Source organism: Mesocricetus auratus, unplaced genomic scaffold, assembly GCF_017639785.1.
Source record: "Mesocricetus auratus isolate SY011 unplaced genomic scaffold, BCM_Maur_2.0 Super-Scaffold_100013, whole genome shotgun sequence".
Lineage (NCBI taxonomy): Eukaryota > Metazoa > Chordata > Mammalia > Rodentia > Cricetidae > Mesocricetus > Mesocricetus auratus.
Window position 1 is genome coordinate 76002706 of NW_024429196.1, and position 15892 is coordinate 76018597.

Genomic DNA, 15892 nt, shown 5'->3' on the forward strand with positions numbered 1-15892 from the left:
TACTTCAGACAGACTCCGTGCCACGGGGTGCTAGGGGAAGCGAGCTTGGCGGGGCACTCGGAACCTGCAGCGGTTGCTTAGGGCGAAAGGGAAGCACCGGCCGGCCACATGGGCCTGGGGAAAAGCTGGAAGTTGCCCTGCAGGGGAACTTGTAACCATGAGGACCTAGAATCAGGACGCTCAGGGTGGGGGAGGAGGCGTCCTTGTCCTCGGGCACTAAGGCAGTAAGTAGAGAAATCTCCTGGGTGTGTACCTACTAAGTGCCACTATCTTGCAAGTGTTTCCAGGTCTTTAAGGCCATCTTTATCACTGCAGCCGCTGGCTGCCCCTCCCTCCTCCCATCTTGCTCAGGAGTAGCAAAGAGCAAGAATGTTCTGTTGCTTGGGAACATTTAATTTTATACGCCCATTAGTCACACAATGTTGGAGTTCTGGGGACACCGGGAAAGAAACCACAATGCATCTTGTCAAAAATAGTTTCCCCTCACTGGTCAGGTTGCACTGAGGCCAATGGCTGGCTGGGAAATACCTTGCCTTGTGTCTGTCTCATCAACTGGTCTTTCTGGAGGGCCATGACCTTTCTGGCACTGTTGCTCTGTTGCCATGACAACCCTTGATCACCAACTAAGGGCAGTGGGTGCTGGATTCTTCTGTCCTGGCCCTGACCCCTCCTTTTCCGTAGGTACAGGTGTGGCTAAGAGTGCACGTTCACAGTCATCCTTCGATGACCTCAGCTGTCCTGACATTCACTACGGAGTGGGCAGATGGAGCACAAGCCAGGATGGCTCCTGGGTATTGCGCCCCAAGGTGTTAAACTTCTGGGGCCAACCATTTTGCTTTTTAAAAAATTATTTTTGGTAAAAAAAATTATACACAAGAGAAATGCATTTCCAAAGTTATGATCCTTAAACGCTGCTAGATCCTCAAAGTCTAGAAGTGCTTTGTGAGAAGGCAATGGTAGGAATGAACGTGGCTGTTTGGCTAAAGAAAGATTCAAAGACAGAAGAGAGGCCCAGGTTCAACACCGGGCACCCTCTTCCTCTTCCTGGTGGTGACTTGGGTCTCGTGGCATCCCTAAAGCAGCAGAAGAAAGCCATCAGGTTTCCTCACCAAGTTGCCTATCGGGGCTCTGGGCCCTGGGGACAGATGCACTGAACCCTATAGGCCCTGGCTGCTCCTTCCTGCTGGGAGGAAGGTAGGGTGGGCACAGACTCCAAGGAAATGCTATTCATAAAAGCAAACACGGAAGTCACACTGTGAAGAGGAAGAGGTTGGCGAGAGAGGCAGAGGAGAAAACGGGGAAGAAATCCTTTGCTCAGTGTGGTGTGAGCGCGCGCACATTTAAGTATCTAAGGGTGAGGTGTTGAAAGTCAAGCAGATTCAACACCCACAGAACTCTTTCCTAATTCTGTGGGTATATCTGGGGTTGTATTCAGTGGAGAAGCACCTGCTTTCATAGATTCTGATCCATTAGCCGGGAGGCATCATCCCTGGACCGTCAGAGGCCAGCCTGAGACTGCTCTGGGGGAGCAACAGCTCTGTCCAGGAGGATGGGCTCTCGGGGAAACCAGGGAGCATCCCGCCTTTGCTGAAGGAAGGAAGCAGCAGCAATCAGGGCTCAGTTCCTGGGGAATTCCTAGTCCTTTCTGGCCTCATCACAGTGGAGAGTGGTCTTTGGAAGTGAGGACCAGTGCACCTGAGAAGGCCTGTCGCTTAGTGCTGGTAACTCCCCGCTAACCGAGGGCTGCCGGTCTCTCTCACGCACATCTAAGCATGAGGCTAATGCTGGGGTTGTCCATCTGTGCTACGTGTCAGGGCGCAGAACGAATGCTCAAACCATGGCACCGGGCTACAAGGCTCTGCTGCTGTCGCAGACTGCACTAGCATGGGAAGATTAAAACCTCTGGTCCACAGAGTATGTGCTGCAGCCCGGTGGGGAGGAGATGGGGGCAGCAGAACTGGCTCGTTCTTTGCAGGAAGAGGGTAACTAACTTGGCCTGGGAAGGCTGAGCCAGTGTCAAAGGTCATTAGTGAGATGCCCATCAGCAGAAACAAAGACCCCAGACAAGAGAAGGACACCCATGAGCACAGTGCATACAGGCTATGTGGCCATAAGCCCCGAAAGGACACAAGGTCTAGTTACCCACACCTGAACCGCCATGCCCTGGGTCAAAACAGAAGTCAGTCTGGGGTCTCCTCTCAGCCTAGGAGCATGTCACCACACAGAGCACATGGCAGAGGAGAGGGACTTGCATTAAAAATCAGATTGCCAGAAAACCGGAAATTCCCAATAGGCTGATTTTCCGGGAAGGAGAAAGATCATTAGTGGTTTTAGGGTCTGTGTAGTGAAGATTTTAAAACTTGGGTTTTACACCATGGTGTGAGGTTGGCGGCTGCTGCAGAGACAGGCCACTGGGGTGGCCAATGAGAGCAGGAGTGTGTCCCTTTGGCTACCGTTGGAATAAAGGGACTTAGTCCAGAAGATTGCAATGTCCCTTCCCCCACCAGCGACTGATGGTCCTGCTCTCAGCGCGGGGTTGACATTTGTAACCAGGCCCCTCCAAGGGTGGTTATGTCCCATTCAGCAATGAACATCAAGCACCATTAGGTGTAACTCCTGAGGTGAAATGAACGTCTCCCCTCACAGAAAGACTAAAGGAAATGCCAAGCTCAGTAACCGGGCCGTTGGCCAGGGTTGCGTTCCGGCAGCTTGAAGCCAGTCAGGCCTTACCAAGGTGGGGAAGTTGGGGGAGTGTCTGCCCACTGGCGAAAAGCAGCGAGTGGCCTGGTTCTACGACCCTGACCTGACCTAGCTGACTAAATGAAGTAATACGATCCCTTTAGAAATTCAGTTTTAAGCCATGCAAGTGATGACTACAGATCTTCTGGATAGTGTGTTTCATGTCATTTGTGACAATGAAGGGGGCCGCCTGGGCCGGCCTGACTTTGCTAACTCACACCTAGTGCACAGCTCTTTTCCTGTCCTCAGAGTCCACTTCCTGCTGCAAGGGATGAGAAGGGAGTGGTCCCCAAAAGAAGCATCTTTCGCAGGGATCCACAGCAGGCCACTCCTGTCTTCACATCTGTGTTGTCCTGTGTCACCCATGGTTCTAGCTAAAACCTTCCCATACAGCCTTGGGCCTATATGGTGGGCTTCTGGCCAAGCAGTGCCCCAGGAAGACATGGGCATCCAGAAAGTGCCAGAGGCCAGGGTGGGGCTGTGCTGCATGACCCCATCACCGGTCCCGGTTCTACTTCAGAGGCCGGGCAGCCATCTGAATGCAGGGATGGGGTTGAGAGTTCTCTCTCTGTCTGTCTGTCCCTCCCTCTGCCCCCCATCAGTAGAAGTGGCATGGGTCAAGCAGAATTCCTGGCACTTGACACCTGGGTCTCCAGCACTGGTACGGTGGCCCTGAACATTTGGGAGGCTCAGGGACTCAATCAAACCCTCCCTAACCTGATTTCCCAACTGCTTCAGATACAGCTTCCACCACAGACAGACACGGATGCATGCACTACAAGTGGTTTTTTTGGTGGTGGTGGTGCTGCTGCTGCTGTTTTGTTTAAAATAAACCATGAGGCTTTTTAAAGGGCAAAGGGAAAGCCAAGTCTCAGTGGAACCACGAGGCAAACATTTGTGGGTTTGGGCTCATGGCACTTAAAAAAGAGAGAGAAAAAATTCAATGATGTGTGTGAATGTGGGAGTCACAGAAGGATGAGGGGGATTCCTCCTGAGACTTCAGTCTGTGAAACGCATCGTTAACAACAACAATTAGAGTCTAAGTGCTGGACTGGTTCCTCCTATGAGTAGCTTAGCAACCAGGCTCACCGGGCTGGAGAGGCACAGTGTCCCCTTTCTCCACCTGCTTGCTGCTGTACTCAAGTGCTGCTTTCACTGTCACAGATGGGAAATGAGGTGCACAGAGCAGGGTATCACAACCACGTTTCTGAAGAACACGTCCAGAGACATTTTATAAAACCCAAATGCAAGCTAATGCCCGAGCCAGGCTTGCAGTGTGCATTGTGTGACTCTCCTGCCTCCCAGCACTGCACAGTAACCCTGATGCCTGACAGTCAAAGCCAGTAATGTCTGAAGTGCTGCTTCAGGGTAACATCCGTGCACTTCCTCTGCCTTGGGCTACCGGGCTACTCAAGGGACAGAAGCACTCATTTCTCACGTGGGTGCCCAGGGGGACCTGAGATAATGCAGGTTAGTCAGCTGCTGTTTGCAGTCACTCTGGGGACCTGTTCTGGGGAGCACGGGTGTCAGCATATCCTGCTGCCCATACATTCAGCAAGGAGGAGAGTGTCGAGAAAAAACAGGTCGGCATGTGGTGCCTTTTCTTAGGGCCGGCCATTCTACTCTGGGTTCTAACTCAGTCAGTCTTTATAAAGTCCAGATCTCAAACAGGCACACTAGCTTAGTGATCTAGCCTGATGCCTTCATCCTACTCCCCAGACCATCTGCAGATGATGGCAGCACCAATACTGTTCTATGGCTTTCTGGACCCTGACAGCCCTGGGAGGAACAGCGAGTGTTACAGAGATTCGCAGTGTTTGCCCTGAGGTACCCATTCTGCAGTCAGACCAGGAGGATCCCAAAGGGAGGAGAGTTGCCATGCCTAACTCTGCAGACACAAGCAAGGTATCTTCAGCAGGGCTCCAGGCAACGGCCCGATGTGGACATGGTTCCCATTCTTTCTCGAATAACAGAGCAACAGAAGGGCGTCTGTGTTGGCACATGGGGCTCAACAGAGCTCGGCACTTTTTCATATTGTTTGCAACTGTCTTTTCCTGTGAGGTGAATGTGAGTTCTAGCTGAGACTGCCTCTCGGGTGGCAGCAGAAGGGTATGGAACTGGGGGAGGCTGGTGGGGTGACTAAGGGGTGGGTGAGGAAGGTAGGTGTCCCCAGAGACTAAGCAGTGCTACCTGCTCGCGAGGGCGCCCAGTCCCGGCTAATCATTTCCTTAGGGAAGGAGACCAGCAGGGGATGTCACACATCGGTGTGACAGGACCTGTTAAAGGTATGGATCCCAGGTGTTGGCCTCCAGCGAGGAGCAGAAGTTACACTTTCAAAGCCCCAGACCTTAAGATGACAACTAGAGCTGCTGCTTCAGAAAAAAAGGCACACAGAGTACAGAAAATGGTTACAGAACGTAGACAGCAATGGTTAGAGTCAGGAGCAGTCACCGTAGGAATTGCATCATGAGAGCCTGAGTGCAATTAGTGACAGGAGGGGGAGGGGCTGGGGACAACTGGCAATGGGTTAGCAAGGAAACTGGGATGCAAAATAAAACTGGCAGTGAGGACCTAAAAATGATGCAGCTTCTAAACCAATCACACCCAGCAAACCGGCCAGCAAGGTCAGATTCAGGCCTTAAAGGTGCTTTTTAAAAAGTTGAGACAATCCCCACCCCTCTTTTAATCAACTTTCATCTTCAGGTCTTAAAAGCCTTTGCATCATTTTTATTTTCAATAAAAGTGAATCAACTTTTACAAAACCATGGCATCCTGGCAAAGCTGCATCACTGGGACGGCTGAAAACATATTGCCCACAGTTAAAAGAAACAACTGGAGTCGCCTGGTGGGTCGGTGAAGAGGCCCCGGTCACCTGCTAGTGTGTCTAAGAGACCCAGCTCCTGGGTCAGAACCGCTGGATACGATCTCTCCCCAGCACAGCCCGCGCCACCCGATAGCCATCCCATTTCATAGAAGCGCCCCTCCCCTAGGCTGAGCCCAAGGGGCCTGCCCACCAGTGGGAGCGTCTGCCTTCTCACTCTACCATCTCCCCTCCCTGGAACCTGCCAGAATCTCTGACCCAGAGTGGCATTCTGGCAGCATTCACCCCTCCCTGGGGCTACTTCCAAAGCCATTCCCCACCCTACCCCACCCCCGCTGGTCTGTCCACCCTCTGAGCTGGGTGGCACCCCGGGGCCCTGGAGCAGACTGAGCAGTGTCTGCCTACCTTCTGGCCGAGGAAGAGGCTCTTGGTGGAGAGGACGGTAAAGCCATCCACAGGCGTGCCCTCTGTTGTGCTGTCTGCGCTGGCCGCCTTGCTGACTTCTCCCTGCTTCTTCTTGTACAAATCAAAGAGTTAGAACATGGACCATCAGGCAAGGGCCACACAACTCTGTCCTTCCTAATAAGGACACAGCCCCAGGCCTCACCCATTACCAATGCAGAGGACACAGGAAACAACCACTGGCATGTCCCACAATGGAGGCTATGACTTATTTTGAGAGCCCAGAGTTCTATGAAAAATTTTGAATTGCAGTTTTGCTACTTACAGTCTTGAAAAAACTCTTAAAAGCAAACTTAAATTTTCAATAATCTAGGGTAGAATCACTTCATAAATTCAAAGTAGTATCTCTTCACTAACGGTTTTTAGGTAACTCCCCTTTTTAGATATTTGTGCATGATTATGGCTAGAGGCTCACTCTTGCAACCCTGAGCTCAGAAGGCTGGCTGGAGGCAGGGGGACTGCCTGCATTAGTTTAAGGCAAGCTGGGTACATAGTTGAGTTCTTGGCAAGCCTTAGCTACAGTGTGAGATGGTGTCTTACAACACAGAAGAAAACTGCTTTGGGTGATGTAGTGGAGACGGCTGTGTCCCTGCCCCTACAGTGCCAGACTTTAGCACAGTCCCCAGCACCATGCAGACTAAAATACGTGTGCCCTGGAGTTCCTGAGGAACTTCCAAGAGGAGCAGGGCCCTCTGTTCTCAGCTTCCTAACATAGCCCCTTCTACCCTTGGTCCCCCCTCAGAACCCTCTCCTTTCACTGCCCAAGTAAGTGGTAGCAAGGACATGCAGCTCTGGGGACATACTTCAAGGATGAAAACTAATAAAATGGCTATTTAGCTTATTTGCGGATTGCCTGTTCAGGACAGTGGGAACTAACTAGACATTGGCAATGACTTCTAACTAGACATTTCACCTTTTCCTTTCCCCTCCCCTAGATTGTCAGAGTACACTGAAGCAGAGAAAGGTCCACTGGGAGAAAACCAAGGTGTGGCTAAGGCAAGGCTCAGCGGCAAACACCTGCCCAGATGACGGGGGAGGGGCATCACAGACGGCTCTGCTCTCCAGGAGGGTGGTCTTGGGCAGCAAGCTCAGGGCAAGGCCCGAGTTCTAGCCATGCATCTGTTTACGATTCAGATCCATAAGCACTGCTATAGTAGCAGCTTCCCTTGCATTGGGAAAAACATCTAATCTTGCTGATTGCTTTGGCAATGATAAAACGGACCGTCCATAAACTAAATAAACTAAACCCGCAGCTCCAGGGTTTTGAGACCATACACAAGCACTGTAGCAGGAAAAAAAGAGCCAGCTGAGGCATATTCAGATTCTCTCCATTCATTTTCCAAATACTTCAAACTTATCTGTCCTGACTCGTGTAAGAGAGCCAGGTAACCAGGAACGAGGAAAGCAAAGGCTGTCAAAGCCATTCACGTGCTCGCTGCTTTCAGTTCCATGCTTTCAACAAAACCAGAGAAACATCTGACCTAACAGCTGGAAACCACTGAAAAGCATACTGGCAGCATCTGGTTAATGGCAATATACCAATGTCAGCCGCTACTCAGTGGTGAGTGTGGCATGCCAACAACAGGAAAGTCTGGTGAGGGGTGGGTGCTAAAGACCTCCACGCTGTCTCTGTAACTCATTTGTAAATCTAAGTCCATTAACCAAGGGGAAACTGCTAACCTGACCATTTGTAGCAGGAGAAAAGAGGACAGAGCACTGCTGCTGTAACAAGCCTCTCTGTCACATTCTGGGGAGCAAGACCATGAAGGTGCTCACAGCTCCCGCTACAGATCAGCATGCTGACCTTTGTCTTTGTCTGTCTTAGCAATTCATACATCTTAGAATCCTTGAACCAACTGGGGAGGAAATCATTCATTCTACAAGATGCCTTTCCAATAAAATTTAATTTTTTTTCCTCTAAGACCTGGAATGCATTTGTTGGTTTGATTAGATGTATATTATTAAGTGTATTAACTTAGAAAATGTACATCATTTAGTGTAAGATCACAAGAACTATTTTGAATGAGTTGAACTATCCAGTGTTCTGCTACATATGTTACTAAAACACTAGGCATAAAGATACATTACAAGAAACTAGTGAAATGGCTCAGCAGCTAAAGACAGGAACCACATAAGCCTGGTGAACTAAGCTTGATCCCCAGGACCCATGGAAAGGTGTGAGGAGAGACCTGAATCCGAGAGGTTGTCTTTTGACTTCCATCCTCGAATGGTGGCACATGCACACACACACACAGCATAGGCACGTTTGCACACGCACGCACACACACACAGCATAGGCACATTTGCACACGCATGCGCGCACACACACACAGCATATAGAATTTAATTCTGTAGGGTAAGTAAAAGGAAGGTAAGTGAAAACATCCAAATTTTCCAATGTTAGTAAACTGCTTTGTTGTGAATTTGTACTGGGTAGCTGACTCTACTGAATGCATATAAACAATTGATGATAGAGAGAAATAAATTTTTAAAAACCTGTAAGTTTCTTATATAGGGTCTGTTGGACTTTAAATGTATATGCCACAAAACTTTTTGAAGATTCTCTTAGGAGGCACGGAAGAAAAGGCTTGGACACCTCTATCCTAATCAGGGCAGCGTCACTCATAAAGGAACTGCTCAGTCCGTGGCCAGGAATGGGCTTAGGCAGACAGGGAGCACACTGCCTTGTAAGTGGTGAGAAAGCCTCCAATGGAGGCGTGGGCTCGCATCTCACTTCTGACACAGATGGGACATGAGCCATGCCAAGGATACCGGAAATGGGGGTCCTACTATACTTTATTTACATGAGAAGCCGAGGCCCGGGGTCAGCACACTCTAATCTCTGACCACAAACCCTCCTTTGCCCAAGCTCTCATCTCCTGTCCCTACTAGTACCTGTGACCATGCCCAAGCCTAAGCTCTCTCGCTACACTGACCCATTGGGCAAAACACTTATAATTCATATTAAGTCTCTGAGTGGTTATTTAGAAATGGCTGCGGGCTGGGCGGGATAGAGACCTTTACATGTCAAGGTGTCAAACCCTAAGAACCAACTCCTTTCTTTGACATCCCTTAACACAGTGGTCCTCAACCTTCCTAATGCAGTTCCTCATGTTATAGTGACCTGGAACCATAAAGCTATTTCATTGCTACACCATAACTGTAATTTCGCTACTGTTATAAATTGTAAGGTAAATATCTGATATATGACTCCCAAAGGGGTCTCGACCCACATGTTGAGAACCACTGCCTTACAGACCATTAATCACTTAATTTGCACTTTATTCCTCGGAAAAGAGGCACTCACCAAAATCAGCCTGGCCTTTTGCACACCTTCATCGCCCTGAGGGGGTTGCTCTGCACACAGGGAAAGGGTAGATTTGAGAAAGCAACAGGGCAGGGCCACGGCAGCTCCGCCATGACACAGACTTCCAGGTTCCCTGGGTTACAGCTTCACTTCATGGATGGGGAAACTGGGCGCTTGCATAAGGGACTCGTCAAGAATGCACAAATGGCACAATCAGGATGCAGCCAGGTCACAGACCCTAGGCCTTCCCCTTTTGACACTCTGCCACACTGCCAAAACAGTGGTTATGTGACTTAATGTTTTAAACATCTAGGATAGAAGGGCTTGCTATACCTACATGTTGTTATACACACAGACTTTCCGAAATGTTAATAATTCATTATAGACTGCGATGGGAGCAAGATCTTTTTTTTTTCTGCCTCCAAACTTACACACATTACCTGTACAAAAACATATTATGCAATATCCCCAGAGTCACAGGCTTGTAAGGCTGGAACAGACCCCGCCATTTTATGGGCTAGGGCAGACCAGGGCAGAGAGGGGAGCAGGCTTGCCTGAGGCCACCCAAGTAGGAAGAGCCTTGGGCACAGCCAGAGCTCTGGACTCAAGTTGTGGGGCTTTCTGTCTGAGTGTTCCCACCATTGCTGACTCGACTGTCACACTGGAGATTTTCAAAACCTTCAAATTATATAGAATTGAGGGAGGAAATTATGATTTGGACTTCAAGTGTTGACACTTGAAAAATACCAACTACCTTTCAGTGCAAGTGTTTCATCACGTTCCTGAGGTGGTGCTCCACGCAGGCCCCCGGAAAGGTGATTTTCAGAATGTGCCATGGCAACGTGGAGACGCCAGGTCACTGTTGCTGGGAGCTGACACAATTTACATTAAACAAATGTTTTGAAAATTAGCTGTTCACGGTTCCAATTTCAGCTTCCCCCATGGTTTAATGTTAGCCAAATACTGGTACAGTAAGCAGACAATGTGTTTCATTGTGTGGAAGAAAAACAGACCACCATCACAGGCTCCCTGCTTTTGTAATCAAGGGAAAAGTTGAGTATTCAAGTGATTATTGACATATGGTTATTAGAAACATAGCTACTAGGGACTGGAGCAACACACACATGCATACACTTATACACATGCCACACACATACAAATAAACTCATACACACACCAGACACACACGATACACTCACACATACCACACACACATGCAAATATATCCACAAACTCAAACACACAAATACACTCACACATATCACACACACCACACACACACATGCAAATACATCCACAAATATACTCACACACACATACCACACACACAAATACACTCACACATGCAAATATATACACCCACAAATATACTCACACACACATACCACATACACACATAAATACATTCATATACGCACCACACAAATACACTCACACATTACCCCCCCCACACACACACAGGTACACTCGCTCACACTCCACAAAGAACAGATTCCTTGTGTTTAGTAAGCTGGGACATTTAGGAAATCACTGGATGAAATCTAACCAGAAGACTAGGGTCAACGGGAGCAGGGCTCTGTCAGGGTTGCTGCAGGCCCTGGCATCTCCAAATGTGTTCAGGACGCACAACAACTTGAGTGCATGAAACCTGAGGGCAGGGGCCAAGCTCAATATGTGGTTCCACCCTGCTGGTGCCAGCCCCGAATTCCAGGCCTTGTTAGCAGCCAGGCCCCCGGGGTCCATTTTCAAATAACAGTAGGCTTGGCTTCTCCGTGTTTCTAACACGCCAAAGGGCCGCCCTGGCACTTGTCCTGTTTCCCCTGCTTTGCCCTTCCAACTCCGAATAGAAGGAGAGGGAAGGGAACCTGCCAAACTGCTCACTTCATAGTTAGCAGAAACGAATGAGGAACAGCCTGTGAAGCCCCTGCGCTGCTTGCCCTACTCCTCCGGGGCTCCTGGGCAGGGTGGGTGCAAGTATCTGGAAATACTGGCTCCCCTTCGAGGTCGGGCCTCTCTTTCCAGGAGTGCAGCCCGGTTCCGGGCCTTGGAAAGAAGGTGTTTGTTTTGCTTTTGATTTCACAGCGTGCTGTTTGCACTCATAAGTGTGTGTGAGGAGGTCCAGCACCTTCTCCCCAGCTAACACAGGCTCCAAAACAGTGTGAACTTCCCCATCAAAATAACTCCAGGTCACGCTACGGAGAGCTTTCCTCTCCACTGATCAGTGTTCTAGGACACTACTTTCCGGTGAGGCTCGGTCTGTGAGGACTGCCTGAAAACCGCATTGCTATCCTGTCTTGACGGAAGCCAAGTGTTCTGAACGACACTGTTGAGTGCTCCTGCTAGAGGACACCCAAAGGAGGACACGTTGCCAAGGCAACACATAGACATTGTACAACTCAGCCTCAAAGCATGTGGGCAGACGGTTCCCTCTGAGGACAGTATGGTGGCTGATCCCTGGCACAAGGGAGCCTTACCATAGGCCCTCACACCCACATGGAAGACCAGGTACAGAAGGTGTAGGGCTGGGCTACCACCCACCTCCAGCTGCTCCCTGAACACTCACCAACCATCCCCAAATCCCAAGGGGGTCAGTCCTCCAGCTGTGGCCAGGTGCCATGAGACACTCGTGAATAGCCAGTGAGTTGGACTCGCACGCGTTCCTGACTCCGTTTCCCCACCAGGGATGGGGATCAGTCCTGACAGGGCTGAGAGGTCCCCTGTGACCTCATTTACCCCAATCCACACATCCCTGCCAGATCCCATACCTTAGACTTCCGGGACCCCTTCTTGCCTCCTGTTTTCTTAGCCACCGGCTTCTTCTGGGATGGAGACTTGGCCTTTTTGGCTGGTGGAGGAGTGATGATGGCTTCCAACTTCCCCTTGGATCCTCGCTTCTTCGCTAGCAACTCAGGATGGATATTCGGCAACACACCCCCACTGGCTATGGTGACTCCTTTTAGCAGCTTGCAGGAAAACCAAAGGCACAGGTGGTGAGCCAGACTACCCTGCTCCAGGAGCGCCCTTCCTGATTTGAGAGGCCAACACTGCTCATACACAATGCTCTCTGAGCTGGTTCAGCTCCTTCCTCTGTGGCAGCCACAGGATGGGCCCAGGACTCCGACTACACAGTGACGGAGTCCTTGAGTCCTCTACACTACCATTTCTCCCAGGGCAGCCAAGCACCCTTGTCACCTCCCTACCCTACTCCCAGCGAAGCCCCAACAGGCAGGAAGCTGCTTGAGGTGGTTCCAGTCACCACAGCCTCCCCTGGGTAGTCTGGGTGTATGCTAGCTTGCTTGGGGGCAGGCTGGAGAGCCCATACCTGGTTTAGCTCCTCGTCGTTGGCTACAGCTAGCAGGATGTGCCGGGGAGTGACCCGTCCCTTCTTGTTGTCTCTCGCTGCATTACCAGCCAGCTCCAGGATCTCAGCTGTAGGCAGGGGAGAGCATGTGTCATTTCAGGGCATAGAGAACTCACATACCCCTGCACTCCCGCTCACGGTGCAGGAATGGGCACAGGAAGTGACTACTTCAGGAAGCAGCTAACCAAGGTGGGAAGCTACAAGCGGGTTTAATAGGAAAGACGGGCGGGATTAAAGGGTTCACCTTTTGTTTTGAAAATGGAGAGGCTGGGGAGGAATGGAGACCAGCCGAAGGAAGGCCACTGAGTAAGTGAGATAGAAACCCAGCTCTGGCCCCTGTTTCCCAGACAGCTGCCCAGTGAGGGGTGCTTGGAGTGGGTGTGGCCAGGAGGACATACTACCTGCACTTTTGGTAATGCATCACCCATTTGTAGAATTCAAGGGGAGGGAGTGTGATACAGACGGCGTTTGAGAGACCATTGATGCTTGAATCAAGGAAGAACATTTGAAATCAGGAAGCTGAGACTAGGCTCCTAAAGTCAATGTCACAGTAATATAAAACAAAAGGGTGGGGTTACTACAGGCTGAAAAAAGCTAGAGACAGAACCAACTACAACTGTGTTACTTTGATGGGATCCTCCAAAGCCACGTCCTCTGGAGACAAGTGAAAGGATCTGAACATGGGAGTCACAGCCTAGGAATTATCTTTCTTAAACTGGACAGCAGCATGGCCAATGTGAAGGGAACAATCTTGTTCTGAAGAATTGTATGCTGTGGCTGGAGACAGCTCAGCAGTTGAGAGCACTGGCTGCTCTTACAGAGGACCTGGGTTCAGTTCCCAGCACCCGCACGGCAGCTCACCACCACCTGTTGTAGCTCCAGTCCTGGGACCTGACGTCATCTTTGGTCTCTGCTTGTACTGCATGTGCACACACACATGCAGGCAGACACTCGCGCACATAGACTGAACATGAACAAAGGTAAACAAGGAAAGCCATGCTCAGGTATTTAGGAATGGAGCATCTTGACGCTGCCTCGAGAGCACAGTGGACTGTTGGAGCTGCCTGTGGTCAGAGCCCCTCTTTCCAGGAAAGCCTGTCCTTTGTAACACGCATGGACCTGAACTTCACGGACCTCGAGTGACATGTCTAAATGAAATAAGCCAGGCACAGGAAGGTAAATGCTGTAAGAGCTTACTAAGATACCAGATCTGAAGAAGTTTAATTTAGAAGTTGAGGCTGGGGTGCGGTGAAAGGGGAAATGATGGTCAAAGGGTACAAAGATTCCGTTGTATTTTAGGGAAAGTTTTAATGATAGGCCCAGAAATGTGTCACTAACGTATATTTTAAATGTTCACCAAACTTAAACACAGGAATATGATGGGCAAGCACGTTAACCAGACTAATCCACTTCCCTACTAAGGACTTGGGTCTTCAGCGTGTAGATTGTTACTTATTAAGAAAAATACAACAAGTTTCTTCAGCATTTTGTAAACAAAAATCACGATGGGAATAAAACCTAACTGTGAGGCTGAGTCTAACCTTATCAAGTCTGTTTTCCTGCCCATCAAGGCAGTCTCATGGGGCAAAAAGACAGATCTTCCGCTATTACCAATAGCACTGGGAGTGCCCGCTGGCACGAGATCCCTTGTAACTCCCTGCTTGGCAATACAGTTCCCTTGGTAACCTGGGCAGCCTCACCAGTGACTCCTCACTGTCTTCGTGGGACGTGCAGACTGTTCCCGAGTGTGTCATCTGTCGCCCATGCCACCATTCTGCCCGTAACGCCTTTCTGTGCCACCACCTGCTGGCACTAAACAAGGTCTGGCATCCCAGTCATGCTGTGTGCTCTGGGTTACCCTGACAAAGCCAGCGTCTGGACACATCCCGGAATAGGTGGAGATGAACTCGTAGCTGTGTGAAAACCAAGTCTGAAGCTCACAGTACTCAGGGTTGTCCACTGTGCCTGCTTTGAGACACTGTCGGACTTTGGTCTTAGACTTACTAGGAAGCCAGGCTAGCCTCAAACCTGTGACTCTCCTGCCTCAGTCTCCTGAGAGCCAGACTGGTGCATGTATCACTATACTTGAGATGGTGTGTATATTTTTGAGGTTAACAACTAAGCCCCGTGCAAAACTTTGCTGCGCATGTGTGAAGATGAGAGCTCGCCTGGCTGCTCATGAACACTTTCATAATGGCAGTGGGTTAGGGGAAGGGACATCTGTCACACTTGGGACGGCTGGTCGCCTTCCCTAAATCCAGGAAATCATTTTGCTCGGGCACTCCACAGATACAAACAGCCCTGTGTTTAAGAAGGAACGCAAAGGCACCGAGGTTGCTGTCTTACCAACAGGAGGGACCGACATGAGTCTTCACAGGCTGGAGCTCTAGTGAGTACCAGACCCGGGCTTCATGTGCACGGGAACCACAGTGTGGGGCAGGGAGACTGGCCGGTACTAACTGGATAGAGGCTTCACCTTCCCCCTCAGCCTACAGGGCTGTTCTCCTCCAACCTCAGTACAGCAGTTTCTCAGTGTGGAGGGAACCGCTGTCCTCAAAGGTCCCTACAACTGTCAAACCAAGAAGGTGCCTGTATGTGCCTGAGGATGCAGGGGTCACAGATGCTAAATGCCTGCTTGTGGTCCAGCAGAGCCTCGGGATCCTGTCCTTGTGGTGTAGGTAGCGCACCTGCAAGGCCGCTGCTCTATCCACAGCTCAAAAGTTAGCCAAGTGGGTGCCTGAGGTCCCACAAAAGCAGGATCTGGCAGTGAAGGCAGAGAGAAGAGCCCACCGGAGCAGTCCCAGGGCTGGAACTCAGCACTTAGGAAGGCTTAAGAGGGGCCTCTGGCATCATGGGCCTGTGCGGCCTCTACCACACTCCCCTCTTCAGTCTTCCCCCTTCCCTGCGGCTAGAGGGGCGGAGCAGCCATCAGTGTCAGGGGCCAGAGCATGCAGACGGCCGGCCGCTGGCAGGTTACAGTCTGCTGACCCTAATGTGCTAAGGGTACCTTACCTGCTCCTTATTAAAAGCAGAGGACATACAGGTGCCTCCAGTGGCGGACTCTTACTAAATACTTAAGCCCGCCCCATGACAGACAAATCACGTGGGAGCAGTTTCTGGAGAATTCTGTTTTCTGTTCTTGCAGGAGGGCCAGCAAAGGTGGGGTGGAGGAGAGGTGTGAGCTCTCTGGGCCTTTGAATTT

General features: G+C 50.3%; 1 protein-coding gene across 4 annotated transcripts in view; it reads right to left on the reverse strand.

Annotated features, from left to right (window-relative positions):
* LOC101833610 (core histone macro-H2A.1) overlaps nt 1-15892 on the reverse strand; it is a 60669-nt gene that overhangs the window by 16910 nt on the left and 27867 nt on the right. For 2 of the 4 annotated variants that reach the window (XM_040756063.1, XM_040756060.1), the window contains exons 3-5: nt 12652-12758; nt 12095-12292; nt 5966-6073 (exon numbers count right to left, since the gene is read on the reverse strand). In XM_040756063.1, the coding sequence (XP_040611997.1) occupies nt 5966-6073; nt 12095-12292; nt 12652-12758 (413 nt within the window). Of the gene's footprint in view, nt 1-5965; nt 6077-12094; nt 12293-12651; nt 12759-15892 lie in introns of all 4 variants that reach the window. The other 2 variants (XM_040756061.1, XM_040756059.1) reach the window with 1 other exon arrangement.